Source organism: Onychostruthus taczanowskii, unplaced genomic scaffold (assembly GCF_017590055.1).
Source record: "Onychostruthus taczanowskii isolate IOZ18803 unplaced genomic scaffold, ASM1759005v1 scaffold39, whole genome shotgun sequence".
NCBI classification, from domain to species: domain Eukaryota; kingdom Metazoa; phylum Chordata; class Aves; order Passeriformes; family Passeridae; genus Onychostruthus; species Onychostruthus taczanowskii.
The window spans coordinates 4,848,537-4,872,518 of NW_024501348.1; the positions used below are offsets into that span (position 1 = coordinate 4,848,537).

Genomic DNA, 23,982 nt, shown 5'->3' on the forward strand with positions numbered 1-23,982 from the left:
AACATTTGCTTTGTATGCTTTTCCAGGAAGTGGAAAGGATTTGGGAAGAAAGGAACAGATTAATGATTGCATGTTCTGCTTGCTGCAATGACAAGGTATTTCAATTGTTAGACTGAAGAGCAGAATATTCAGTTTCCAGTAGTGGATATTGGCTAATAGAAAAATACAAAGCTGGGGCAAGCATAGATACAACAGTGTACATTCTGGTATGCTCCCCCAGTTTATACAATTCATCCACTAATTTCTGCTGCAAAATTTAAATTGGGGTGATATCTCTATCTCTGCATTTATCAATTTTAGATGGGCGTTTCTTGCATTAATTAGTTATTTTGGGGGTTTATGGAAATACCTACAGCTTCATGTGCCAGTGCATTCCCCCAGCTTTAGCTGCATGTGTGTAAAAGTAGCAGGTTTTTGTTTGGCTATCTGCCTGTTTGATTTAATGCTTCCTGGCTCTTCTGCTGGAAGAACGAGTGAGCAGTTATTCTCTGGTTTTCCCCATGCCACTTCTGACTTGTAGGCCTGCATTAGCTTTCCTCATCTGTCTCGTCTGTACTGAAGGTATAGGTTCTGAATAACTTAGTAGTGTTATTTTGCCAGTAAACATGTGGCATTTGTAGTTCTTTGTTGCAAGGCTGGGCCTATTTTCTGAGTGACAATAGTCAGTTTGGGATGGCTTTCAGTTGGCATTTCCACAATACATGTGGAAGTGACTTCAGTGTCTTCTGAGCATGCAAAAATAGAGTGCTCTCCTCCTCCAGTCCTCTTTCAATACTTGCACATTAGCCTACAGCATACTGCAAATACATTGAATTCTACAGTGATTGCTCTGAACCCTCAGCTGGTAAACAACTGTTAAAGTCTTCTAATTTAAGTTAGAAAAAAACTAGGGGTGTTAACAGAATGTGAACTAAACTACCTTCTGCTGCTTCTCTTGTGCCTCTTTCTTACAAAGTCAGCTCTGGAGTGTTTTTTTTGGAGGTGGATGTACCTGTGTGTTTGGGGATGATGTTGACTGGGAAGAGGCAAAACCAGTGACTGATAATGCAATAAAAGACTTATAGATACTTTACAAAAATGAGCAGTTCGATAAGCTTTCTTTCACTGGCAGTGTTACTACAGCACAGACGTAAAACAAAAGTGAGAGAAGAACTTAACACCTTCAGTCTATACATTAAATTCAACCGCAGAAAAATTCCTGGGAAAGCTTCATTCTTCCTCATTGTCAGGCTTGTTCTCTGCCTACAACTATCTGGGCAAATATTTAGCAGAATGCAGGTAATTTCAACCTCAAATCCTTGAAATGCAGCATGTCAAGTCTGTAGGATCAGACTCCTCTTCCATCTTGCAGAACTATAGAAGAATTAAAAATTAGTTAAAATTTAGTTACTTTAGGTTTTTGACTGGGGGCAGGGAGCAGGGGAAAGAAGCATCAATTCATGGATATAACTGGATCCAGGGTAAAGAACTGTATCACAGAATCTGTCTGCTCCAGCAGGCCCACCACATGCTCAGGTCCATGTCCAGACAGGTTTTGGATGCCTTGGAGGATGGAGATTCTACAACCTCCCTGGGCAACTGGTGCCAGTACGTGGTTGCTCTCGCAGTGAAAAAGTGTTTCCTGATCTTCAGAGTATTTCAGTTTGTGCCCATTGCCTCTGGTGCTGTGAATCATACTGGATTTGCAAATGCTTTGTTTGCTCCTTTTGTTTTCCTGACTTATTTAGAAGAAATGGAGTGTTTGAAGAATCAGCAGGATCAAAGTTAGAACTTTAGAAATAGTTTAAATATAAGGGGGACTAACCTCGGTTTTAAGAAGCACTACCCTGCTTAGATTTGAAAAAGTTTGTATATGCACAAAGGATATAACTGGAAAGAATGTTAAAAGAAAATATTACCATTAGCTATGTTAGTAAAGTTTCTTTGCTGAAATCATATGACAATTTTAGATGGTAAGCTACTTTTTATAGAATGGAAGGACTCTCAAATCTGCATATTAAAGACTGAGACAGTCATATATGAAAAGTATTTTTTCTGAAGGAAGTTTCATATGTGATTCATCCCTTTTTCATTAATTTCTGACTTGCATTTTTCTCCTAAGAGACACAGGCCTTGCATTTTATAATGCAACCTATCTTTTAAGACAGAGAATTTGAATGATAAAAGGAAGAAATAGCACAAACTTTTAATTAAACAGATATTTCCCCAAATAGCTTTATTTTACCAAGGATCTCGCAGGGCAAACAGGCCACTAGCCAGCTGTGCACTACATTGGATAAAATACAGACAGCAATCCTTTCCTGAAGTATCTTTAAAACATACAGATATATTAACTTGGCAGCCTTACCAACCAGGCTAAGGGCAGGGAATGGCTTGAAAAGCACACTGCTGAGAAACCCCAAGAGTGGCTCATTAATTTCAGAATTCTGCTGTGCCAGGCACAGCACAAGGGGCTTGTTTTGTTATTTTGAGTGATGACATTTGCTACATGACCAGAGTGATCCACCCCCTAGGGCTGTAGCTGGGTGCATTTCATAGTTCAAGTACAGTGAATTCTACAGACAAGCCTAAATTTCTAATAAGTACACACTTTGGAAAGGTTAGGTGTCATAGAAACTGAAGGGAAGATTCCTATTTCCTAGATTTTTTGTTCTTTGTTTAGGATATGATTGTTTAACTGTATATAAGTAGCTCCAAAGCAAAAAAATAGTATCTTAGTCGATTTGTTAAATTAAATTTATTTTTTGCTGGTTTATCTGTGCTACTCTGTAGTTGGTCTTGTTGTAATCACTGGTTTTACATGGATGTGCTGGGAGGAACAGAAGTCCAGCTGTGTGGTTCTGCAGTGGCTATAACTGGAACAGAAGCAGGCAGGGTTTTCATATACCAGGAAAATTTACAAATCAATACAACTTTCATTATGGTGAGAACTGTCAAACTTCCAGGCATGTGCAGGGAAGCTCCTCATGTAAATCTAAGTCACCAGGTAAGTACCTGCAAGTGTTCTTGGCAAGGGTATTTTTTCAATCAATGTTTTACATGATTAAAATGAAATACTCCCACTGGTTTCATGGACGTTTTCACAGAATTACAGAATATTCTGAGTTGGAAGGGACCCATAAGGATCACTGAGTCCAACTCTTAAGTGAATAGCCCATGCAGGGATTAAGCCCTGATGCTCTACCCAGTTGAGCTAATATCAGGGTTTTCCTGGGCATGCCACTTTTAGTTTTCGTATTAGGGCTAATAGTAGAGCTATATTCGGAGGAATTGTGTGTCAGACTCTGTGCTTCCTGCTTTCTATGTAAAATTTCAAAGGACCAAATGACTGCAACTCTGGGTCAGTTGTGATTTTAAATAATGGTGCAGATTTGTTCACTGCATTAATCCTAGCCTTTTCGTTGGTTTTGCTTCCATTTTATGGAGGAAAAAGTTAAATGCATAAAAGAGTTTTCCTCTAAAAATGGGCCTTAAAGCAGGAGGTACTTTCAAAGAGTTTGCCAGCTACAGTTAGATTGACTGGTTGAGAATTATAATGAAACCCAAGAAGTTCCACCTCAACATGAAGAATTTCTTTATGCTGAGGGTGGCAGAGCACTGGAACAGGCTCCCCAGGGAGGTTGTGGATCTCCCTCACTGGAGAATTCCAAACCCACTTGGACATGTTCCTGTATCTCCTGCTCTAGGAGATCCAACTCCCAGCAGGGGAGTTGGACTGGATAATCTCCAGAAGTCCCTTCCTAATGGTTCTGTGATTTTTCACTATTTTCATTAGTTCCAGAGAACAAACGCATTTATGAAATTTAGGTAATATTCTGGACCACATCTGTACTATAAACACTGAAACACCTTCTGTAAACATCTGAAAACAACATGCTTTGGTGCAAATCCTCCAAAAGTGGAAAAATTGGAAATGTGAAAATATGCTCCCAGGGTTGTTTTTGAGAATATTACTTTCACTGCCCGGCTGACAGCTATGTTCTTGGAAAAAGTTATTAACTTTTGAAAGGAAAAAAGAATATGTATTTTTATAAAGGATATTTTTAAAAATACCACTCAGGTTTCCACTAGAAAAGTTACCTTTTGTTTTACTAATTTTTTTCAGGAGGTTTCATTTTTGTAAAGGTTGGGCAAAATCAGAATAAAAATTACATTTCATCAAAATTTTTGAATTAAAAATTAGCCGGACTATTTGATAGCGTCTATCTGCCTTGTATTTGTTGCTATTCCAGACAAATCTGAATGGTCCAGCTTTTACTGAAATCTTATTGCATCAAATACTTGAAGAGTTCTTTTTTTTTTTTCCTTGTATCACTGAATACCAGCTGTATGTTTCACATACTTACACGCCAGCATGTGAGCATTTGTTGACACTGAACTAACCCTGTAATTGTCTGTGCTTGCTCCACTGCACAGGTTCAAGTGTTTTTAAAGTACTGGAGATATGCTGGAAGTATTCGGCCGGGCTCAGGGGTAGCAGGCACTGCTCAACTTGTGGCTGAGCTGCCTCTGGGGAAGTGAGTAATACTGTATGTGCCTTCCTGCCTCCGTTTTGCTGTCTTTATCTGGACATACAACTCTGGCAGAGATCAGAAGGTCGGTTTCCAAGTTTCTCGTGGGGGGTGTGCAAGCGAGACGTGCTCAGAACTGGCATTCTGAAGTGCACGCTCCAGCACGGAACGCGCCTCTGACAGCGCTGTGCAGGCAGACCCGCATTCCACTGGGGCCATCAGGAGAAAGTTAAATCACCACCGAGGGCGCGCTCCAAGCGTGGCTGCGGGGCAAAGGCCCCGTTCCTGGGCCCGTTCTGCGGAATTCCGGCGCTGGAGCTGCGCGGCGCCCCAGCCCGTGCTGCTTTCAGCGCCTTCCCTCCGCCGACCCCCGCCCCGGGGCCCCGGTCGACGCCGCCACGCCGCGCAGCGCCTGAGGGAAACTCCCGTTCCCCCGGCCGGACTCTGCCTCCGCCCGGAGGTCTGGCGGGGCGGGCAGTCCGAGGGGCCGGTGCTGAGCGCGGGGCGCCCCTCTGGGCAGGGGTGAGGCGCCTCCCGTCTCCAGTGCGGGAACGCCGAGCGCCGCCGGGCTCGCCTGGCCGGCAGCCACACAAAGCGTGGCTCTCCCCTCCCTTTGTCTGCGTGGCTTTGTCTCCTCCGTCCCCTCCCCGCGGCGGGCCGGGACTTTCTCCCCAGGCCCCCCCTCCTGCGGCCGCCGCCGTTCTCCCCCCTTTTGTGCCACCTGCGCGCCGTGGGAACGGCCGCTCGCCCAATCCCGCTCCGGCCGCGGCCGCTCCGCTAGCGCCGAGCCCGCACAGGTGCAGGCGGGCGGCGCCGGGGAGCGCGCGGTCCGCGCGCGGGGCTCGTCCCGCCGCCGCCCCTCGGCAGCGCTTCACGCGGGAAGGAGGGAGGAACACAGCCAGGGAGCGGCGCGCGCCGCTCCGCATGGAGGGCGGAGAGCGCGCGCGTGGGGCGAACGGAGGGGAGGACGGGCGGGCGCGCGCGCGCGGGCGGGGCCCGGCGATATAACCCTTGCGGAGCTGCCTGGGAGACCCCGGGTTTTGGGGCTGCGCCAGCGCGCGCGGCGCCTCCTCCTCCTCCTCCTCCTCCTGTGAGCGCTCGAGCGGCCGCCATTTTACGCCAGCTCCAGCAGCAGCACTGCCCGGACACACCGCCGCGGGAGCGCGGAACGGGGGCAGCGCCTCAGCACGCCGAGCCGCGACCCGCGCCCCGAGAGACCCTTCGCACACGGCGGTTCTCACCCCGCAGACACACACAGGTCAGGGCGGCCGGGCGCTGGCGGGGTGGAAGCGGGCCGGGTGGCAGAGCGGGCTGAGGCGGCGCAGGGCGGGAGGCGCACGCTGGGGCCCTGCAGCGCTGTGGGGCCGGGGCGCTGCGCGATGGGTGGAGGAGCTGCTGGCGCTGCCTTCGTGGCCGCCGCTGTCGGGCGGGTGGAGGGCGGCCGGGCCGGTGCGCGGCCCCGGCGTGTCGGCGGCGGCCGAGGCACCACCCGAGCCGGGCCGGCGCGGGGCGCGTGGCTCCCGCCTTATTGTCCCGCCGGCCCCGCCGCTCCATTCATTGCCCGTAAGGGGCAGGGGACGAACCGCGGCCTCGGTGCCCGGCGTGTGCGCGGGGAGCGGGGCCGCCCGGGTTTGGCGTGGCCCCGGTCACGTCGGGAGGCGGTGGGCGATGGGCAGCGGTGTTTCCTGGCTGGGAAACGGGGCCTTGCATTGTTCCGGACAAGAGTGTGACCGGGAGGCGGCGGCGGGGCCGGGAGGCTCCGCGAGCTCCGGGCCGGGTGGTGAAATCGGGCCCGGGGTGTTGCAACCCTCTCTCCGGGGGGAATAGGGTGAGAGGTGGGGAATGGCCGGGGCTCCGGGCGGGGGGGAGCCGCTCCTCCCGCGGGAGTGTTGCGGGGAGGGGGGGAAGTCGGTCACTGGAGGAAGTTGTAGGACATCTGAACGCGCGGAGCACGTGTTTCCATCGGGCTCATGGCCGCCGCCGCCGTGGGTGGGTGCGGGCTGGGAAGAGCGCTTTGTTCCTCTCGCTTGCCCGGCCGGCACCGAAGTGGAGGCGGGAAGGGATCCCGGCCGCGCCCGGGGCCTGGAGAGGCGGCGTGAGCCGAGGGACAGCGAGTTTACAGCGGGCGGTGGAGGCGGCAGCGAGTGTCAGTGACGGTATCGCGGTGCATGTGGCAGGTCCGCTTGTCCTGCCACCCCCGCTCTTGCCTTTTTGCTCCATTTCTAACTTGTTCAGAGTGTCTTACGGAGTGTGATAGAGAGAGGGGAGGTGAGTCAGTGTCTGTCTGGGTTGTGTAAAATCTGCAGTGAAAGCTACCGCACCCCCCCCCAGGCAGTGGTGTTAGGGCTTTCCTTTGTGTTAGTGCTTCTTGTGAGGAATTTCCTGCGCCTTGCAAAGCTAAAAAAAAAAAAAAAAAGTGTCAGGGCGGTGATCTGCTATTTTTTTATATTTTTTCCTGTGACTTTCAAAGAATAGGGTAGTCTATTGCGTGTATTGTCACTTGAATTGTTCTACCTGAAGATATATCTAGCTTAATTTTGATGCTTATTGCATTTGAACAGATATCTGGAAACATGGCTACTGAACATGTTAATGGGAATGGTACTGAAGAGCCCATGGATACTTCTGCTGCAGTTACCCATTCTGAGCATTTCCAGACATTGCTTGATGCTGGTTTACCACAGAAAGTTGCTGAAAAACTAGATGAAATTTACGTTGCAGGTAAGATCTAAGACTTGCAAAACTACACGTACAATAGTTCATTGGATTCTGCTGTCTTTGGGCTAAAATAGCAACTTTTTGTGGTTTCCAAAAGTATGGGAACTGCAGTCTTACCAAAATCTGGATGTTTTAGACTCAGTATTTCAATTTATTGTAGTATCTTTCAGAGGAAAGTCCCAGGCTACTTGGGCTGACGGGTGGGAAGAAGTATGCAGGGGACCAGAGCAACAGCTGGAATAGGCAACAGATGATTTTTAGGAGGAGCAGGTGATGTGCTCTTGGTGCGTTTTTTGCGGTAATTGTAGGTAACAGTAAGAAACTAAAGCCTTGGTATGCATCTTTTTGTGTAAGTGATACTTCCTGACGTGGTGTTTGGGCTCATGGATGCAGAAGTTATGGTGTTGGTTTTTTCAGATGTGGTAATAGCCAGCATATTTTAAGCTTGATTTGTGGAGCATGCTGGCCATTTTTAGTGCTGCAGTTTATTTGTATTTATAGTCTTCTAAAAGTGCACCAAGGTACAAGGCAAGCTAAGTCAGGCTTTGGTAGGTTTTGATAGACTCCTGTGATTTCAGATTCGGGGTATTGAAATTAAACTTGGCCCATGTAACATCTGGGTTTCACAAAAGTCAAATGGACACATAAATGTAGTAACTTTTACTCTGAGTCCTATCTCTTTCTGGTTTTAATTAAAGGATTACATATCCTTAAATGTTTAACTTCAAAGGAACTAAATGGTTTTTTATGCATAGTAACTTACTTTAATCAGTAATTGATTTAGAGGTCACTGAAACGTGTTAGAGATGCTGCATTAGGTTTTACAAAGATTACTGACCAAATATAATTAGTAATTTTTTTTTCTTTTCTCTAGGCCTAGTTGCACATAGTGATCTAGATGAAAGAGCTATTGAAGCTTTAAAGGAATTCAATGAAGAAGGTGCACTGGCAGTGCTTCAGCAGTTTAAAGACAGTGATCTCTCACATGTTCAGGTAACATTTAGCAATTTACAGTATAATTGTTGAGGGATAAACTGTTAATTGTCTGGGAAGAGGTCTGAGTCTCTTCAGTGATCCATGTGTGATATGTGAACACTGTTAGTTCAAGGGAAAAGGAGATTCTGGATTGTCATGTTTTCAGAACTGAAGATTGTATCTTTTGCAGAACAAAAGTGCCTTTTTATGTGGAGTCATGAAGACATACAGGCAGAGGGAAAAACAGGGGACCAAGGTGGCAGATTCTAGCAAAGGACCAGATGAGGCAAAAATTAAGGTATGTCAGTAAAAATTAAAATCATGAGGTCTACCTTTTGTTTGTTTTTCCGAGTTGTTGTGATAGTTATGTTGGTTGTTTTGGAACTGTGCTTTTTTTTAAAAAAAGATTATTACAGATTATTTGTCATATTTGTCATTGTTGAAAGCTGTCACTTGGAATTTTGTCTTGCACTTCTTCCTTTTCAAGTAGAAAGTTAATGTATTGCTGGAGCTGAACATAAAGCGAAAAAGGTTTCACAATTGCTCTGTGTCTTTTGTCTTATTGCTCTATGTCTGTTGTCTTACTGAGACAGCTGCTCTACTTCGCAGTAAAAAGTTTGTGCATACTTGTCAGCATAGTTACTCAAGTTCAAAATGCATAAGTTCAGCTACTGCTGATTGTTTTTTGTGTTCTGGGTTTTTTTGTTGTTGTTTCCACTCCGCCCCCTTAGTTCAGATTTAGAGCACTCCACAATAGGGAGGAGATACCACGTGTCTGAAAAAACAGATTGTAATGGATTTAGGATTTAGCCCATTTCTTATGACATAAACACTCTGCTCATAAGCTGTACCCCAAACTGTCTTAATGGGTAAATTTTTTTTTTTGACCATGTCTGCTGCTAGCAAGAGACTCCTTTCTCAAGAGTCAGGCATATAATGATTTATTTTAAAATACTGTGATTAGCAACTTTACCAAAGCTAAGGGAAGGAAAACCATCTAAGCATGCTTAGGTGATGTCGTAAAAAAACCCCAAAGAACCTTTCTTCTTTGACACTTCATGTATATAGTATAAAATGATTGTTACAAATAACTGTGTACCCTGTAAAATTAGAAGATCTTTTTTTCTCTTGACTTTGAGGCTGAGATGCCATTAATTATAAATTAAAAAAAAAAACCTGGTACAATTTTTGTCACTTCCACATAAAACAATATTATGAGGACTTGGTTAATAACTTCAAGTGGGTTTTACTGCTGATGGCTCTAGCATTTAAAATAACTGCAATTTTGTAGCTGTAAAATTACTAACTCTTGACTATAATTTGATTTGTTTAATATGGAGTTTCTTTGTATGTGGAGTTGATTTGTCTTTATACAAAATTATTATGAAATACTTAATTTCAGAGGAGTTTCTCATGTGTTTGCATACTGAATGTCAGCTAACATTTTAAGTTGGTATTATGCCTGTAACTATATCTGACTGTATCTATAACTACATGCAGTGGTTCTAGTGAGGGTTAGTTGTCCTGGGATCCTGTTAAAGCCCACAAGGATTTGGAAGGGGGGATGATAAGAGAAAGGAAGTAGTGCTACCACTTTGGTGGTTGGGTACCTGAAGCAGTCTGTACAGTGTTCCAGGGGTGTAAGCACTTAAACATGTGTTCTTTACCTTCACACTTATGAGTAATCTCATTAAGTGCAGGGAACTCTTCTGCATAAACGTCTGCAGGATTGGACATGCCAAAACAAGAAGTGGCTCAGACTAAGATCTTCCTAATTAAAGGGAAGCTCTGTTACTATTATATTACTTGGCTTTTTTTTTTTTAATGAAAATTAAGGAATTGGGAAAACTGGATGTGAATCTCTAATTTTCTAGCAGCGTTTCTTTACCTAATAGTTCTGTTAATTGTTTTGCAAGTTTCTTGTTGAAGTACCAGCAGTAGATTTGTTTGTAGGAGCTTCAAAGCAGTACAGTTTAAAAGGAATTAGAAGAGTGTCTGTCTGTGACTGAAGTGCAGCTAAACTTGCTCAGTTCATATGTGATTTTAAAATTCTAAGTTTTTTTACTTGAAGGCACTGTTGGAGAGAACTGGCTACACTCTTGATGTGACTACTGGACAGAGGAAGTATGGTGGACCTCCTCCAGAGTCTGTATATTCAGGACAGCAACCTTCTGTTGGTACAGAGGTAAGAAGGAGAAGATGTTTATGCAGATGTAGACTTACTCATTGGAAATACTTTTTATAAACAGTGCTTTGTATGTCTGTTGTAGATATTTGTGGGCAAGATTCCGAGAGATTTGTTTGAAGATGAACTTGTTCCATTATTTGAGAAAGCCGGACCTATATGGGATCTGCGCTTAATGATGGATCCACTAACTGGTCTAAACAGAGGATATGCTTTTGTCACTTTTTGTACTAAAGAAGCAGCTCAGGAAGCTGTTAAACTGGTAAGTTTTCTTGGATTTTTTTCTTTTTTGATGAAGTGCACTCTGGCTCAGAAGCAGTTGTCCTCTTGGTGCTAGTGCTTAAGGTGAAACTGTTATTGTTAGATTAGTTCATAATTTCCACTAGGTGTTAAATTTATTTCCTCATTGCATATGAAGATTTTCTGACTGCATTAGGGACAGAGGAGAAAAAAGCTGATGGGCTGCTCTTTGGTCCAGTTAGATGAGCCTTTATTATTAACCAAAGTTGTATTAGCAGTGGTAACTTCTGAGCTGTCTGCATCTGTGTGAGTTCTGGAGGGCAGTGGTGTTTGAGTTGCTGTGGTACAAGGGCAGTGCTGGTCAGGGTGTCTCTGACTCCTGATGTGTTTCTGCACCAGCAGGGGGCCCGTGCTGGAAAAGTGCTTCAAAGTCACAGAATTTTATAAGATACTTCACATGGGGAAAAAATGTCTCTTGAGCATTGAAGGTCTGTTCTGTTTGCTGCAGCTGACAGGAAAACATCATAAATCCTGCCAAGTCTAAGGAGCATTCCCTCTGTTTTACACAGAGGTAGGAAATAGTTTGATATGGTATACTCCTAATAAGCTTCTCAGGTTTTATGCATAAAGTACCCATCACTAAAGAAGAGGGTGGAGAGAAACACTACCCTGATCCTTGCACAGCGCCTTTATTTTCCTGGCTAAGTTAAATTTGAATTTTTTGAGCTGGTTACTGCTCCACTGATACGGCCAAGATTAGTGTGTGGTACGACTTGTGAGTGCTAACCATACGCATTCTGCAGTGACCGATACTGTATTGCTGTAGTAGGGTTAGCTAAAAACCTTGGTTTGTAATGAGGTATAGCTTAAACTGAGGTACCCTATTGACATCTAAGTCAGCTGGTGGAGACAAATCAAGCTGAAAATGGAAATTTGTTTTGAGAAAGCACAGACATATCTGCAAAAGTGGAAGTACAAAACCAATGTGGTATACGCCGATTAGCTGTTTAAATAAGAACAGTTGGTTGTTCCAGCGTGAAGTTAGATATACTGGGGATAACTGTGTTCTCTTTGTGCTTTTCATTGTCAACTTAGCTGTTCAGAGTGTGTGTGAACTCTTAGCAGTTAACTCTCAAAACTTAGTGGAACAGTGAATCAAATCACATAAGTTCTCAGAGGCACCTAATAAATGAAAAAAACCCAATTTTTCTTCATTAAGCTGGATTTTGCTTAAAGGCAACATGCCCTGGAAAGTCGTTCAAGTCATGTTTCCAGAAAAGTAACATCAGATCCTAACCTTAGTTTTCCACTAAAGGATACGAGGGAAGGAGATACTTCATGTCCCTTTATGTCTGATCTTTGATATGCAGGAAAAAAGCACACTGTGTTCTGCTTGTGAGTTAAATAGCCGCTGAAGGTAATAGCTGAGAAGTGTTGCAGTTGATGGAGCAGTCTTTCAACTCTCATGCTAAACCTATAGAAAGTAGTTAGTCTTAAATTGGATTCTGTGATATGTTTCAGGTTTTTTTGGAGTGATTTCAACCATAGTTGACCGGCTAGTTTGGTATATAAGTTTCCCAAGTTATCTGTAAGTGGTTTGCAGGCGTATTAGCAAATTGTGGCTGTTGAGTTCAGCTGAAAATTGTAAGTCTATAGCTTGTATTACACATGCATGTAGTATTACACATGCTTGTAGTTACACATGCATGGGAGAGACTGCTGAAAGACCTCTTCAAAACACTGAACACTTGATCCTAGCCATTTTCATAACCTTGTATTTTAACAGGTGGTGTTGTTTTTGATACTGCCTACAGTCTTCTCAGGTGTATGCAACTTCCCAGCTTTCTGGACTTCCGATAATGGTTCTTCTGTTATTTCCCATCTTTTTACAAGAGGCCTTTTTTTTCCTTCAGGACAATATAGAAAAAATGAGATTAAAAGTCTCTGCATTGCCTATAGGCTTTTGAGTAATAAGAGACAGCTGTGTTTTTGTCAATACCAAACTACAGTAGAATTACCTGTCTTCAGGCTCTTGGAGTTGATGTAGCATATTTTGCATACAGTTAATATTTGTGTGTCTGCTGTATGTATCTTCCACAGTCTGTAGGTCAACTTAATGTAAAACTGATCTAAAACTTCTGGATACACTAAAATGTTGACTATATTTGTTGACAAGAAGAAGTCTTGCAGTTTAAAAGGTTGAAGTCTTGATTTTGTTTATGCATATGCATTTTTAAGCCACTTATAATTAATTACTCTTCATATCTGTAATTCTTCTCAGTATCAGGCCATAGTATCACTCCATTTTTGTCTTAAGCACAGCCAGAACTATTTTAAACACAATTTGGGGAATTGTCTCCTGTTTTTGAGACTAGTATTTAATTCAGTGTGGTTAACCATTTGGTAGTTAAGTAAAGGTGGCATCTCAGATGTTCACACAAGCATTCACTGTCAAAGTATGACTTTTTTTTTATCTCAGTCACTTTTTCCCGTTAACATGTTTACTTTATACTGTTTAAGAATTGCAATTCTGGTTGTGTTCTTTTGCACACATGTTCAGTTCTCCTTCCTATTTCATAAAATGTTGCTAGAGTTAAGTTTTTCTGTGTGAATAAAGTCACTGTAGATATGTACAGAATAAAAACTTTTGAGGTGAAGCTTGTAGGCAAACATACTGAAAACTATTGAAGCATTCAGTATATTTTTGACTAAAACAGGTGTAAGCTTGATCAGAATGGAAGTACAGGTGAGTTAAGCAGTTTGCCAACTATGCATGGATGTACAGCTTGTCATTTGCTCCTAGTAAACTAAAATTGGTAGTGAAAATTTAGGTTAGTAAAGTGACAGGACAGACCTGCATATTTTGACTTGTTAGTGAGTAAGTTCTTACCCAAGTCAGAAAAAACCAAAACTATTACATTGTCTAGAGGGTGGCAATTTCTGCTACTGACTTCAGACACAGATTCCATGGTGACAGGAGGGGGAAGCAGTATGCTGACATAGCTACTTTGGTAGCCTGACTGTTTTGGCACTTCACCCAGATCATGATCTGAACCTTTTTATGGCTAATCGGAGTTTGCAGATGGTATGCAATGTATTTGCCTAAAAATTACCAACTTGCCGGTCAAGAACACTAACTGAAGACTGTTTTCTCTGTGTAGAGGGAAACATGCAATGAAAAATAGTGATTAATACATTGGAGGATGAAAAAACTACTAGAAACTATCAGTGGAACTGCAAAATGGTAGAAAATATTAATTTTACTTGGTTAAATTTACTCTCATACAGCATACTGAGTTGTATGAGTGACTCTTACTTTAGATTAGATTAGATGTGTAGCCAAACTTTGGTTTTAACACTTTAGCAGGAATAGTTGGATAAGACTTTATATTATCCACATAGAATAGAGTATTTAGTTTGAAAGGGACCTGCAACGATCATCTAGTCTATCTGCCTGACCATTTCATGGCTGACCGAAATTTTTTTCTGTTGCTGTCATCTTGGTCATCAAGGGCATTGTCCAGATGCCTCTCTTAGACTGTGACAGCTTTGGGGCATTGACCACCTCTCTAGGAAGCCTGTTTCAGTGTTTGAGTACCCTCTCAGTAAAAAAAAAAATTCCTAATGCAAGGAAATGTTTCCTAGTGTACAGTTCAGTTAGTGAAGAATCACTTTCTTAGACCAATAAATTGTCAGCTTCTTTAAAGGTGTTTCTTAGAAGACTCCTTTTTTAGCTACTATAATCTGTCTCTTCATTAATGTGTATGTTTATTAGTGAAGATAATATATGTGCAGCCTTTCAATTTCCTACTTAAAAAGCAACTATTCCTTTGCCACATGGACAACAGATATGGAGATAAAGTCCTTTGTTGTCTCCTGCTATGTTTTAAGACATAATTCATTGTGAAGATGTCACTCTGCATCCTTTTCACATGTACAGTTCCCCTTTTGGCTCACTTTTGGTGCAGTTACCTAGCTTAGAAAATTTTCAGTAGTGGAGTTTTTGTTTGCCCAAGATAAATTAAAAGAAACCTCTTCCACCAGATTTTATTGCATGAAAAGCATGATGGGGTGGAGGATAGCTAGCTTATGTAGTAAGATTTACCATGAAGTACAAAGTAAATCATAGAATAAATAGCTAGATGAAATTTTAAAAATCTGTCCTGCTACTTGGCAATAAGATGTTGACCACAAAATTAATTTTCTTAGCAGAAGACCTGTCTGTTGCAGGGCTTCCAGCTAGAAGTGGGTTGATATACCAGCAGTTGTCCTCCCTGCTGCTTATTTGGATGATGCATGTCTGTGCATCTCAATTAAAGGCATTTTTTGATGTTTTCTTAACAGATGTCTACTGTTAAAAGTAATACTTTTTTTTCCCCCCTTAAACTGCTGACTTGTTCTGGGTATCTTCCAGATGTTATGGGAGAAGCATTTTTACAGAAGTCTTAGGATTTCAAGTCATGAGAAAGTTTTTCTTGCTGTTGACTGTCTTTACATGTGTAATGTTTATGCTTTGGAAAGTATTTGGCAGTTGCTCTTGAACATTTTGTGGAGAAGACCTGATCACAACTCTCTTTTGTTAACTGTGGAGCTTCAGAAGGGAATTTGACTTTAATTGCAACTCGTGTCTTGTGTTACACACAAATCAAGAATTTATAGCTACAGCCTATAGAGGAACTTGCATTTTTTTTTTCTGCATGGTTGTGAAGGAAGAAGCCTTGACCTGGATGACTTGCATGGTTCTGTGTGAAAAAGTTTCTAAAGAAAAAAGTGTTGAGAGACTTGAACAAGGAAGGAGGAATAATTGTCGGCTGAAATTGTGGAGATACTTTAGAAAATGTGTATACTTCAGAGTAGTTAAATATGCATTGTAAAAATGCGTTAAGCTGCAAAAATTTAATGTATCACTCAATTCTGAGTTTTCCAAAGTTAAATGTTTGGTATGCTGCTGTTGCAGAGGTGAAAATTATTTGTAATTGATGATTGTTCAATAATTTTTTGTTGCAGTACAACAACCATGAAATTCGGTCTGGAAAACACATTGGTGTATGCATCTCTGTTGCCAATAATAGGCTTTTTGTTGGCTCTATTCCTAAGAGTAAAACCAAGGAGCAAATTGTTGAAGAATTCAGCAAAGTAACAGGTGAGTCAGTGACTAGGTTTTACAGAGCTGGGAAGTGTCATACGTGGTCAGTGATGAGCTGTCTTTTAGCTTATAGTTGAATGATCAAGAAAACAAACCGAGCGCACTCAGCCTTTACCCCTCAGTATTATATGCTGGGGTTTGTTTAGGTTTTTAAAAAGCTGTTGCTTTGCTGAGGCCTGAGGTATTTGTAATTAGACTGGATGGGTGGTTCTAAGCAGTACCTGTTGATTAAGTGTATAATGTTTAAAAATCTGTTCAAATAAATTTGAATTAAAAGTTTAATAATTTCCATACTAATGGATGTTTTAAAACTTCTCAAGGCAAAACTGAAGCAAGCCGAAGAATGTAACTGGTTCTGTGCTTTATAATTCTTAAATTGTAAGAATGTGTTTTTGAAAACATTTGAATTCTCTTCAAAGACTTCAGGTTCTCTGGAGCAATAAACTTTTTAGGTATTGAAGTCATCCAACTTCTATCTCTTGTTGTTTAGACATTATGGAGAAAACACACACTGATAAGTGTTGTAACTTAGGGGTTTAAGAGAAGAATTGACAAAGCAAAACTTTTGGCTGCCCCAATTCTCCATTCAGTTAGAGAAAGAGTATTCTTCCCTAGCTACAAAGACAACCCATGCTTTATAATGCAAATCAGTGGATTGAAAGCATAACAAATCAATATTTTGTTTCATTTCAGAGGGTCTTACAGATGTTATATTGTATCATCAGCCTGATGACAAGAAAAAGAACCGGGGTTTCTGCTTTCTTGAATATGAAGATCACAAAACCGCTGCTCAGGCCAGACGTAGGCTAATGAGTGGCAAAGTGAAAGTCTGGGGGAATGTTGTTACAGTGGAATGGGCTGACCCTATAGAAGACCCAGATCCTGAAGTCATGGCAAAGGTAATAAAGCCGTAAGGGGACCATAGTACATTTAAAGTGCTCTGTTCCAAATTAGGTATTTCCTGGAATTAGCCTAAAATTAAATAACATCTTTTCAGCCTTCTTGACAGAGATGTTGTAGGTGTGATGATAAGAAATGAGTATACCTCAGAAACTATGTGGATTTAAAAACTTTATATGGGCTTATATTATTTTGTGTTCCCACTGCTGAATAGTGAATGTAATTCTTGCCAAAATGACATATATGATGATGTAGTTAATTTTTTACCTGGAAGTAATGGTGGTGACTTCTAGAGTTAAAATGGTTTTGTACCCTAGTATTTGGAAGGACAGAAATAGAGATATCCTCACATGACAGCCTTAATTCTTTTTAAACCTGGAACTGTATCACTTCAGCATTAGAAAGAACGTGGCAGTGTCGAAATGTACACAAATGTGTCTTCACAGTTGCTATTAGCAGTTACTTCTGAGAAGTTCAGTAATTAGCTTGTGTTTGGAGCCCAGTAGTTAACTTTTAATTTGGGGGAGTTAATTCCTTTTAATACCTAGACTGGCAATATTTTGGATTTTGAATATTAAGGTGAAGCTGAAGTCTGGACTGTTAACATTTTGAAGTACATTGTAGCAGTTGTTTTATATATGTGTGCCTGGTATCTTGCCAGAAACAAACGACCTGATTTTTTTTTTGCCCATCGGATATTGCCCGACCCTGTCTTTTTCAGTTGTGTTGTGTAGCTGAGTTGTTTAATGGAAACTCTTAGCTAGCCCATATCCTTATCTCTTTCTCTTTGCTTGCTTTTCGTCTGTGCTTTTACTCTCATCTGAGACACGTCACTTGCTGGAGTCCTACTTTGATGGACCTAGTAAGATAGCTTGGCTGGGATCTCCTCTTTGGTGAGCCATAAGGGAAAAGGGTTGGGGTGGGGGCTCATTTTAGGGAAAAAGCTGCTTTTGTAATACAGGTATTACAGAAGCTTTTAGACTATCTTGTCTGTAGACTTTATTTTTCTTGCCCAGCATGATAGACTGTCAGCAGGGAAAGAGTCTTGCAGGTCAAATTTGTGGAAGGTGGCACTTCTTAAATATGGCAGCCTGTATGTTTAGTTTCTTGGCTCAAAAGAGAAGAGACCTAGTCCACCAAACTGTTAAAATAAATAAGCAGCAATTTCTGCTGATATAAAAAAATAGATGGAAAGGAAATGTTAGGGGACATAATCAAGCACCTCTCCTAAGTAAGTTTGCAGATGTGCAGAGTGAAAAGCTAAAGAAATTAAAACTTGATTGTGGTTTACTCCATTTACTGTACAGTTTTTTGAATGTGTTAATACCTTCTATTGTTTTGTATTTGAAATGGGACATGAAAAGAGAAGAAACTGAAAATAAAGGAAAGAAATGTAGAAAACATGGATAAAATCGCCTTGAATACATCTGGTGCCACATGGCAAAGATAGGATGTGAAGTTTGGGTTGAAGACGTATGGAAAAGTGAGGCTCTATGAATAATACTGAAAAAGTAGAGAACATCTGAGTTGTGTCTGAAGACAGAAACTGAGATGATAATTGGCATCTGACCTTCCTCACTGGCTGTGTCCTTTATTTTATTCTTGCAACAAGGGACGTCTTTACTCCAGTCTTTCTTGGCCACCTGCTGTACCTGTGCAGAAGCTGACTGTATCTGGCCCTTCTCTAAGTGTAAAGTTTATTTTCTGTTCTTGGTATCTTTCTTCTAAGAGAAGGAGCAGCAGAGCTGCTGCTGCAGTCGGTAATCTCCTGGATGTGAGCTGCAGATTGGCTGTCAGTGCTTCTGACTACTGTTAGTCCAGAGCCAAGGGAAAGCTATTGAGCCATGTCGTCTTGCACATTGCTGTGGTAGCAGGCTCTGGAGGACACTGACTAGGATAAGTAGGTTATTTGTATTAGAATAATCATCTGGTCATAAGTTTTCTTGTCGAGACTGCTAGAAAAGCAAGTCTATAAGAGCAAGCTATAAGGAGGACAAATTCACATATGTAGCCAGAAGGTGAACAGTGTTCTAAATCTTTCAGAAGCGGCATGTCGTTTCATCCATATATGGACACTTACTAATTTAAATTTCTGAAATGTCTACTCAAGTCTTTTTTCCTTTGTCCTTCTGGTAAAATGTTGTGGAGAGTACTGTATGGGTAAATATTATCATTTAAATGGACTGTTACCTTCAATACAAAGTACCTTGGGCATGATGAGAGATGAAGCTAGATTCTCAAGCTAGATGCTACAGGAGATAAGTACTTGTACTAACAGATCAGAGTATAATTGATTAAGGTATTGACTTCTGGTCCAAAGTGAACTTTTTTCCAACTTCACAAACAGCTGTATAGATAGTTTAATTTCTCCTAAGTGTCATTTTGTTGCCTCTTACCTGTAGTCTAGCTAAATATATTAATGTTTTACTTGATTTCTGTAGGATGGCTGAGGCTGCAGAGGACGTTCTCGAGTGGCAGGTTAAGCAGCTAAATAAAGTCTTATGCTTGTGGCTGTCTGGCAGATTAGAGAACAAGAGACAGGGCTAGTATCCCTTGGAGAATGTGGCCTGAAGTGTTTGTGCTGTAGGTAAGAGGAGGAAAAGGAGCAGATACCAGAGGTTTTGGGATAGTCTAATCTTAAACAGTTTTTCAAATGTGAGTTCTGCCTTGAAAACAAAACGGTGGTGCTCGGTATATTGCTTGTTGCAAGTATCTCTGGATTCTTGGTGTAATAATGTGTGAGCTTTAATGAAGAAGACTTCCTTTTTTTTCCACTTCTCTCCCTTTTTAGCTGGCTTAAGTGAAGTAAAAATGGGTTCATCTTCTCTCACCCTATGCTTTAACCTGCCTAATAGCTTTTACATCATCTTTGACTCATTCAGTTACACTTCTAATCTGTAGCATGAGCAAAGGTGTTAAAAATTCAGCTGTTAGAGATTAATGGATTTGTCTACACTGGGAAAATTTAAATTTTTTTTTTATTTCTTTTTTGTTTTTATTTCTTTATTCTTTATTTCTAAGTTGTTTTTATTTCTTTAAAAAATCTATATTAGTGCATCTTTTAAAATATTGTGATTATTCTGTCTAGTTTTTAATTATGTCAGCCATCATGGATTTATTAGGCTACTTAGAGTTCCTTGTGAGGTTCTAGTTTTCATCCTTTTCTAAAGAACAAGAATATGGAACATTTTAAAAGTTTAAAAGTTAGTAGCTTTCAAACCCATTGATTACATCACAGGACTTCCTGTAATTAATTTCCATGGGATAAGGTTAAGGTAGCAGTTGGGATATTTTACTAAAAATGGTTGTTATGTATGTGTTACAATAAATAAAGTTTGCTCTTACCATCAAGACATGTAGGAGAAGCTTAATACATAATAGGAAACAGCTTTCCTTGTGGAGTTTGCTATGACTTTTATGATCTCCTGAGAGTCAGCTGGAGTAACTATTTCCAAAGTCTAGAGTTTATACACTGGTTTTGATTTATGGTCTGTAGTATCCCATCTTCCAAATCTGCATCCTATCCTAGTTCAGCTAGTGAGTGAGTCAGATGTATGGTAGTCTGACCTGGTTCTTTTTGTAACTTAGTTACATAGCAGTTCCTCCAAAAAGGGTGTCTGGGTTTATTGGATTCCTTTATGTGGTGGGAGTAGAGTACAGCTCTGCTTCAGAAATCAAAGCATGCTTTCCTTGGTCCTTTCACACCTTGTGTTACTTGTGTTGACATTCAGGGTCAGGAGTCAGTGCTGCCATGTGCAGTGTCATTTGATGTCCTCAGCTAATTTGAAACCAGTAGGAGCAGAGAGGATGTAAGCAGAAGTTACAGGTCTTGCAGCTGATTGGCAGCTCCATTGTAGGCAGGTAAGACTGAGCATTCCTTGGCAATAGGAGGTGTGTGGTGCCAGCATGGGAAGGAATCTTCTCGACAAGTTGGAAGAGCCTTTTAAATTGTGAGAGCACATGGGTGGCATGATGTAAACATGCTCATGTCTAGTCATTAAGACCAGCCTCAGCATGGACACAAAGATGAATTTTTCAATACTGTCAGGTCACTAACAGGTGATTACTGCTTTCCAGTATATGTTGTCTGCTATGTTAAGTAAGGGTTTATTTTAAGCTTTTGTCAGACTGCTCTAGATTTTCCTTTATCTTGTGCAGTTGGTGATTGATGAAAATTTATATTGATGATTTAATCCATGTCAGGCCGTCAGGAGTTGGATGATTACTTGCCTTTCTGATTTTAGAAGCTAAAAGTTTTTGTGTAGCTTAAGAGTCATACTGCATGCTGTGGTGAGCCAGGGGAGGGAATAAACTGCCACAGTTATTTGGGGGTGACTCTTCCTCAAGGGAACATCACAGTTTGACTTGAGAAAGCTGAAGGGTAACTGGCCAATGTCAGCCTTAGAATCCCCCTCTGTCTGCGGTTCTGTCTTTCAGCAGCGGCTTCAGGTCACTGAGTGCCCCTCAGGCAAGCACAGTCCTGACATTAGGTGTTTGGTGTAGCTATAGCATGGGAACCACAAGTTAAGCAGCTTGAAAGCTGCAGGCCTGTCACCTCTGACCTAGATATTACAGTGATGACTGTTCTGCAAATAGCTGAGCTAAAGCCTGTCTAAACAATTAAATATTTTGATAAGTTAATTGTTTTGTATGTAACCAATTCTGGTTACCTTCTCTCAAGTTTGATAGTGTTCTGGGTTGAAGATAACAGCTGGTAGGATCTTTTTAAACACTAACACAAATTGGATTAACTTTCAGGATACTAATACTTATATAATCATGTTTGATAACAGTTTAAATATTTCTGTCAGGGAATTTTGGAGCTAACTCATGCTGTGTGACTGTGTGTACATATTCCTTTGTATATAAAATGCTGTACAGAAAATGTAATGGTGTTTCTTCAGTGCTGCCAATAGCAGTAACTTGCAAAGCTTCATTTAGTGTTTTGAAATTAGATCATACTCCTAAGTCCTTTTTTTTTTTTTTTTTAATCCCCCTTAGGTAAAAGTTTTGTTTGTACGCAATCTTGCCAATACTGTAACAGAGGAGATTCTAGAAAAGGCCTTCAGTCAATTTGGAAAGCTAGAACGAGTGAAGAAGCTAAAAGACTATGCTTTCATTCATTTTGATGAACGGGATGGTGCTGTAAAGGTAAGTGAAGAGGACTGTAACTGTGTGTCTGATGTAAGTAGTGTTGTTAGAAGCTGTATGCTTCTTCTAATTTGAGAAAAAGCTTTGTCTGGAGAAATGGTAACACACTGTCACTGATAACTTTGTCCTCTCTGGGTGTCTCCTAGGATGATGCAATTCTAGCTTGAAAAGTGGATCTTAATTGCACCTGCACTAAGTAATTCTGCAGATAAGCTTTTAAGATAATAATGTTGTTACAATTTGAAACTCAAGTGCCAGAAGTTGAATGACTCTTCTCACCAAATTATTGGTAGAAATCTAAATCAGTTTCTCTAGGGCAGGTGATAAAAACTTAGGTAATGTTTTTTATTTATTTTTCCAGGAATAAACACTTTTTTTTTTTTTTTTTTTTTTTTAATGAGGGGTGCTGGACAATTTAGTAATTGTCATTCCTGGATTTTGCTAGCCCAGTCTTGATTTCATGTGTTGTTAAGGAAGGGAAAGTGTAATTCCTCTCCTGCCTGTAGTGTATCCATGTTTTTTATGTTCTGTGGGTGGATACAGGATACAGGGGGATTCAGTTTTTCTTACATATCCATATGTCTTAAAGCAGATGCTTAGGAAGATGATGGGAAGAGTCTTAGTAAGATATATATCCTGTCAGGGCTTAGCTATGTAGTCCTTAAAAGCGGTAGAGACTTTAGGATTCCTCTACTCAAAATTAACTTGTAGTAATAACTGTGGCCCGTGGGAATTGTACATGGCAGGGAGGGTAGGGGAGGAGTTGATTGTTTGCTGTTTGTTTTGGTTTTGGTTTTTTTTTGGTTTTTTTTTGAGGAGAGGGTTGTTGTGAGGTGGTGGTGTGGATCTGAGGAGGAGCTGGGATTTTTTTGTGGTTGGTTTGTTTTTTCCTTGTGATCAGAATGAGTCTTTAATTTTTGGCTTCTGGTTGAAAAAGAAAGCGATAAGTATTGCAAGTAAAATAAAGGAATAGCAGAATATACTGAGCTCTGCTGTTTGCATGTGTGCTGACATTAGGAATTTATTCATGGATTACAAAATGTGCAGTTTCAGAGGACAGTTCTGCCACTTCATTAACTGTAACAGCTTGCAAAGATTGAAGCCTGTTTTCAGTTTTGAGGGGAAGATTTTTAAACTGATACATGAAGTCCTGGGTTTGAGAGCCAAGTTCAGAAGAAATGCATAACTGCAACCCATAATACTATGCTGTCTGATTGTCTAAATTTTTTTTTAGCTTTATATTGTTATTTTAGCTGTGGATAACAAATTTAAAAATGCATACTCTAAAAGGTAGAGAAAAATTAATAACTTCAGATGTGCTTGGAAGTATATTTAAAGTCTGGTTAATTCCTTCAGGCAATGGAAGAAATGAATGGCAAAGATTTAGAGGGAGAAAACATTGAAATTGTTTTTGCTAAGCCACCAGATCAAAAAAGGAAAGAACGGAAAGCTCAGAGACAAGCGGCTAAAAATCAGATGTAAGTGTAAATGCATGTAGTTATGTTGTATTACTTCTGAAAGACACATACAATCCTGTCAAATTAGAACATCTGGGTATTCTGTTAGATATACTGTAGTTTATACAGGCTTCTCTAAAAGATGTTGGATTCATTTATGTTTGCATAAAAAAATCTATTAGTGGTGTTTAGTGATAATTTAGGTACTGTCTTGCTCTGCTTATTGAGTGTGAGAGCACTGGAGGAACTATCTGAAGGTCATGAAACGTACATACTTCCCATTTTTTATTCTGAATTTCCCTGCACTGCTGCAGTGATGTCACATGGATGAACTTAGCATTATGTTTCTCTCGGCAGGCTTAGTAATACTGATACAGCATCCCCTCTTTAGTAAAGTACCCACAGAATATTAGGACCTTCCTTTCATTCTTGCTTCCAGAAGACACACCTGCCCATGAAGCTTATGAACTCATACTGATAGAGATCTTGCACTAGTAAATGCTGAGCATGGTTAAAAACAACAACAACAAAAAATGGCAGTTTCTTGCTGGTGTGTTCTACTTAATGTTCTCATGTGTTTTTCTTCCTGGGTATCTTCCTGCTTTCTTAACCAGATTCCCTCCCCCACTTTACTTCCAAAAATAACTTGGAAGTGCTGTTGTGCAGCATCCAAGAAGATGGAATAGTGAGGTTGCAGGA

The 23,982-nt window shown here is 41.0% G+C and overlaps 1 protein-coding gene across 4 annotated transcripts in view; it reads left to right on the forward strand.

Annotated features, from left to right (window-relative positions):
• The first annotated feature begins 5,607 nt into the window (after window positions 1-5,607).
• The window catches only part of LOC121339980 (synaptotagmin binding cytoplasmic RNA interacting protein), a 25,992-nt gene continuing 7,617 nt past the window's right edge, over window positions 5,608-23,982 (forward strand). For 3 of the 4 annotated variants that reach the window (XM_041412275.1, XM_041412276.1, XM_041412277.1), the window contains exons 1-10: window positions 5,637-5,769; window positions 7,073-7,232; window positions 8,104-8,222; window positions 8,395-8,502; window positions 10,276-10,389; window positions 10,475-10,651; window positions 15,637-15,772; window positions 16,469-16,674; window positions 21,677-21,826; window positions 23,183-23,304. In XM_041412275.1, coding sequence (XP_041268209.1) covers window positions 7,085-7,232; window positions 8,104-8,222; window positions 8,395-8,502; window positions 10,276-10,389; window positions 10,475-10,651; window positions 15,637-15,772; window positions 16,469-16,674; window positions 21,677-21,826; window positions 23,183-23,304 — 1,280 coding nt within the window. In that variant the 5' untranslated portion in view covers window positions 5,637-5,769; window positions 7,073-7,084. Of the gene's footprint in view, window positions 5,770-7,072; window positions 7,233-8,103; window positions 8,223-8,394; window positions 8,503-10,275; window positions 10,390-10,474; window positions 10,652-15,636; window positions 15,773-16,468; window positions 16,675-21,676; window positions 21,827-23,182; window positions 23,305-23,982 lie in introns of all 4 variants that reach the window. The other variant, XM_041412278.1, reaches the window with a different exon arrangement.